The sequence below is a fragment of the Triticum aestivum genome, chromosome 4B (assembly GCF_018294505.1).
Source record: "Triticum aestivum cultivar Chinese Spring chromosome 4B, IWGSC CS RefSeq v2.1, whole genome shotgun sequence".
NCBI classification, from domain to species: domain Eukaryota; kingdom Viridiplantae; phylum Streptophyta; class Magnoliopsida; order Poales; family Poaceae; genus Triticum; species Triticum aestivum.
This window is the reverse complement of record NC_057804.1, coordinates 651254859-651260191: the sequence shown is the minus strand read 5'-3', so window position 1 is coordinate 651260191 and position 5333 is coordinate 651254859. Positions and strand designations below refer to the sequence as shown.

Sequence of the window (5333 nt, the reverse complement as noted above, 5' to 3'; positions counted from 1 at the left end):
TTATAACCCTAATTTTTCAGTGTATGCTATGTGAATAATATTTTATTTCTTACATCTTTCTATCTGTTGAATTCAGGAGGAAGGTGCCTATGCGGTACCATGCAATGCGGGTGCTGTTAATAATATTTCTAGAGCTCCTTGCCTTGAAGATGGTGATCTTGATGATGGACTTGATCCTGCAATGTAGGAAGAGCTTGATAGGTAAGGAAACTATCTCTCTCTTTTGTACATCTATTCATGCCCTTAGCTTAGTTTCTGATTTTGTACTATGTTGACACATTCTTTTCCTGATGGGTTGAATGTCGGGGAATGTTGCATGGGAAACAAAAAATTTCCTATGCTCACCAAGATCAATCTAGGAGATGAAAATATACGAGAGGAGAGATTGCATCTACATACCCTTGTAGATCGCTAAGCGGAAGCATTAAGAAACGCGGTTGATGTAGTCGAACGTCTTCGTGAACCAATCACGATCCGTCCTGCGAACTCCCGATCCAATTGCCGAACGGACGGCACCTCTGTGTTCAACACACATACGGCTTGATGACGCCTTCACCTCCTCAATCCAGCTAGCGATGATGAGCTAGTAGCTTGAGTCCTCCGGCATCACGACGGCATGGTGGCGGTGGCGGTGGCGGAATCTCAGCACAGCTTCACTAAGCACTACGGAGAGGAAGAGGGATGCGAGGGAGAGGAGAGGCAACGCCGTGGCATGGAGATGTTCTCAATGGTGCGGCTTCCCTCTCTCTACCTCTAGGGCGGCGGTAGCCAGGGCAGATGGGATCTCCCCTAGGGCGACTTGCCCCCCAAGGCGGGTGGAGGGAACCCTAGAGGGGCGCCCCCAACCCTCCTGGTTATGTCAGATGGGGTGAGGAGGCGCACATCCCCTTAATTAGTGGGCTGGTTTGCCCATCCCCTTGGCCCATGCCCCCCAACACTTGTTGGGGCCCCCCGAAACCCCTTTCGGTGACGCTGGTCATCACCCGGTACCCCCGAAACAATTTTGGACTCCAATATCCTTCGTCCAATATATCAATGGTCACCTCCGGACCATTCCGGAGTTCCTCCTCACATCTGGGATCTCATCCAGGACTCTGAACAACCTTCGGTAACCATCATAAGACTCAGCTATACTTATATTGTCACCAAACGTTAAGTGTGTAGACCCTGCGGTTCGAGAACTATGCAGACATGACCGAGACACCTTTACGGTCAACAACCAATAGCGGGACCGGGATGCCCATATTGGTTCCCACATATTCTACAAATATCTTATCGGTCCAACCTCGATGTCAAGGATTCAGCTAATCCCGTATGTAGTTCCCTTTGTCTATCGGTATGTTACTTGCCCGAGATTCGATCATCAGTATCTTCATACCTAGTTCAATCTCGTTACCGACAAGTCTCTTTACTCGTTCCGTAATACAAGATCCCGTGGATAACTCATTAGTCACATTGCTTGCAAGCTTCTTGTGATGTTGTATTACCGAGAGGGCCCAGAGATACCTCTCCGTCATACGGAGTGACAAGTCTCAGTCTTGATCCATGCCAACTCAACAGACACCCTCGAAGATACCTGTAGAGCACCTTTATAGTCACCCAGTTACGTTGCGATGTTTGGTACACACAAGGCACTCCTCCGGTGTCAGTGAGTTGAATGATCTCATGGTCATAGGAACATATATTTGACATGCAGAAAATGATAGCAATAAACTCGACATGATCATATGATACGTTCATAGTTTGGGTCTTGTCCATTGCACTATTCTCCTAATGATGTGATCCCGTTATCAAATGACAACTCATGTCTATGACTAGGAAACCATAACAATCTTTGATCAACGAGCTAGTCCGGTAGAGGCTTACTAGGGACGTGTTGTTGTCTATGTACCTACACATGTAGTTGAGTTTCCAATCAATACAATTATAGCATAGATAATAAACGATTATCATGAACAGAGAAATATGATAATAACTAATTTATTATTGCCTCTAGGGCATATTTCCAACATTGAAGTGTTATGCGGCGCTTATTGTGCATCTACTATTGTGTTGCTCAGTTACAAATAGATGTTATTTTCCTGAAATAATGAAGCCCTTAATGTGTTTGTGCTTTGTGCTCACAAGCTGTTCAATAGAAGTCGTCGTGTTTAGAATTCAGAACTGAGGATAGATCAAATGGTTCAGCTGTAATATGGAGCAAGCTAAATGTTTGCTAGTACTTGGGCTCACTGTTGTTTATATTTGATTATTCTATTGTTATGTGTATTGAAAATGCTATAACAAATTTACTGCCCATATTCCTGTACCAAAGCCCTCATGCGAATTAATGACATGCTTCATTTCTGAACAAAGGAAGTTGAAGATTTCACTAGGAGGCTGAATTCTGTTTGGCCTGAAAGAATGCATTTGGGTCAAGTAAGAAGAATTGAGTCTCAGCTGATTGGTGGTAATGGTTCTCTGCAGAGATTTTCTGGTATTTTTTCCATATAGAATAGTTGAAACGGTAGTGAGTATAGAATTTAGCCCACTCTACTGAATGTAGTTTTGGAAGAACAGAAGGTTTTACATACTGCTCCCTGCGTCCCATAAGTATATCGGTTGTAATAACATCTTATATTATGGGACGGAGGGAGTAAAGGATAGTGTTTGGTTAGTCCAATGTAAAGTAGGAATTACCTCATTCTTGCACCAGCTCATTCCATAACCGGGTTAGTATGGAGGATTGGAGACGGGGCTTTTATAAATATTCACCATGATTCATGGATACCAAGAAATGGAAGTTGAAAGCCTTGAGGCCAGATTTACATCCCAAGCATTACCAAGGTGGCCGATCTCCTGACGGCCGACGGGTCCAGGTGGGACTATGCTGAGTTGATGCAATGTTTACTCCTGGAGATGCTTCAGATATTAAACAAATCGCTGTTGGGGGACCGGCTACAGAGGACTAACTGGCCTGGAATCTCACTAAAATGGGATGTTCACTGCAAAATCCGCTTATCATCTCAGGATGTCCTTGAAGAGAGCTAGGACCGGACAGCCGGAGTCCTGAAGCTCGGTTAACAAACACAAGGATACATGGCTTTGTGGGAAACAAGTGCTCTTGCGAAAACCAAGATTCACATGTGGCGCATCATTCGGAATGCCCTAGTTGTTCAGTCGGAGCTCTCTCATCGTCGGATCAAGCCGGGTGTTTTTTGTGTTGCGTGCGGCCGGGAGGAAACGATGGTGCATCGTTTGGGCCTGCCAACATTCGATCCAGTTCTGGAGGTTGTTGTGTTCGGAATTGGGAGTTGCGGTGGAGACCCCGCCGTGTCAGGTTGACTCTTAGAACGCCATAGCTTCTTGGCTGTTGGGCTGGTTTGCCGGTGCAACCGTAGAGGAGCAGGAGATCATGATCCAGGCAGCTTATGGATTGTGGCTAGCAAGAAACGAGGCAACGGATGGGAAGAGAATAGCGGCGCCACATGAAATAGTAACCTCGGTCAAGATGCACCTGGCTGAATGGAGATTGGTGCATCAGGCGAGGGCACCATAGCAGAAAAAAAAGGATAGTCCAGAGATGGGAACCACCAAACGAAGGATGGGTCAAGATAAACGCTGATGGAGCAGTTTCAAAGTACGGGGAGCAAGGTGGTGGTGGGGCTGTTTTGAGGGATCACAGTGGTGCATTCATGGCCGGAGGTTGCCAGTTCTTTCCACACGTCATTGATCTGGAAGCAGTGGAGGTCCTGGCATGCAGGTGGGCTATTCAGTTGGCCATCGAGCTACAGGTTCAGCGAGCACATGTGGAGCTGGATAGTAAGATGGTCGTGCAAATGATCAACGAACCAAATAGGAATATGTCCGCTGTTGGACCCTGTTTACAGGAGATCAAGGAGATGCTCAATTCGTTGACGGAGTTCATGGTTTCTTGGGTTCGTCGTTGTGGGAACGTTGGCGCGCATAAATTAGCTAGAGTAAGCGTATAGGGGAGGAACGCCGTGATGCTTGGGTGGACTCGTCACCAGACTTTATTTTAGATGTAATTTTGGATCAGATCCCAAACTTTGTTTAAGTAAAGCGGTAAAGTTTCCCCTAAAAAAAAGAGCATAACCCAGTCACACTTTTATAGTAGCACGATAATATTATTGTGCAGAGTGAGTATTTATCTGTAAACCAGATGTTGTACCGATTGATGTCCCCCCACGCCCCCCTCACACACACAAAAAAAGAAAAAGAAAAATGCACAATCAAGTTACTACATATTTCACGATCCTAAGCAAATATTGTTTTTTTAGAAGCAGAGTACAAACGCATATGCTTACCCACACAGGGACACACTAGCCCATATCAACACACTCCCTAACCCTAGCACCGACACAGTTACATACATAAACAACCGGTCAAGAGTGGCGTGGACAACTTTTTCTATTATTCATACATGACATCTCTCTAAAAAACTACCAAAACCCAGGGAAAACCGATTGAACATACTTTTGCGGACCTACGTTGACGGAAGGACGCGCTACCCTTGAGGTGTATAGGTGGTGCCGATGGTGTAGTTGTCGGGGATGACGTTGTCGTAGACGTTCTTCAAGCCTTTCTTAGTGAAGTAGCGGAAGTTGAAGGGGCCCACGAGCGGATCGGCGCTCTCGAAGGTCCACAGGCCGCCCTCGCCCTTGGTCATGGCCACCCAGTCGTCGGCGTCGTGCTGCATGATCTCCAGCTCCGACATGGTGTCGCCTGGCATGTCGTAACTCACCAGCACCGCCAGCTGCTTCTTGCCTGACCCCGTGTCCGACCCCTTCTCCACCGTGAATGTCACCGGGGCCGCGCACCAAGCGCCGGCGACCAGCATCGCCAGCAAAGCCACCGCCAGCAACCTTCTCGAGGATGCCATCTTGAAGCCTAGATAGATTATCGGTAGAAGCTGAACTACGCACGTGTAGCTGTGAGCCGTGTGTGTATGATGATCTATGTTTGTGGGATTTATATATGGGCGCTCGCGGTGGCCATGCTTGTCCCTTGGCGCGTATGTGGCTCGCCTTGGTCACAGGAGGTGGTCGTGCTCATGTGTGGCCTGGCCGCTTGTTTTGGCATGCATGATTGGGTATCATGGGCATCGTGCCATATATAGCTAGGCGCGTACAGGCGTACGTACACACACCTACATGATACTACGCGCTGCAATTTTAGACCAGCTAAAACAATTCCAGTCTTCGTCACCTAGAGAAGAAGCGCATGTGAGCCCGTTCGTCGTCACATACATGAACCAATGTTTTCTTTGAAACTCCAACACCGCATATGATCGAAAAAATTGGCAGTGCGAGGGCCATTGTGCTCCAACAAGA

The 5333-nt window shown here is 47.0% G+C and overlaps 1 protein-coding gene across 1 annotated transcript; it reads right to left on the bottom strand.

Annotated features, from left to right (window-relative positions):
* Window positions 1–4213: 4213 nt before the first annotated feature.
* On the bottom strand, window positions 4214–4934 carry LOC123089633 (pollen allergen Phl p 2). The gene has a single exon (XM_044511264.1). It carries the CDS (start codon window positions 4880–4882, stop codon window positions 4508–4510), a length of 375 nt encoding a protein of 124 aa, XP_044367199.1. The 5' UTR covers window positions 4883–4934; the 3' UTR covers window positions 4214–4507.
* Between the last annotated feature and the right edge of the window lie 399 nt (window positions 4935–5333).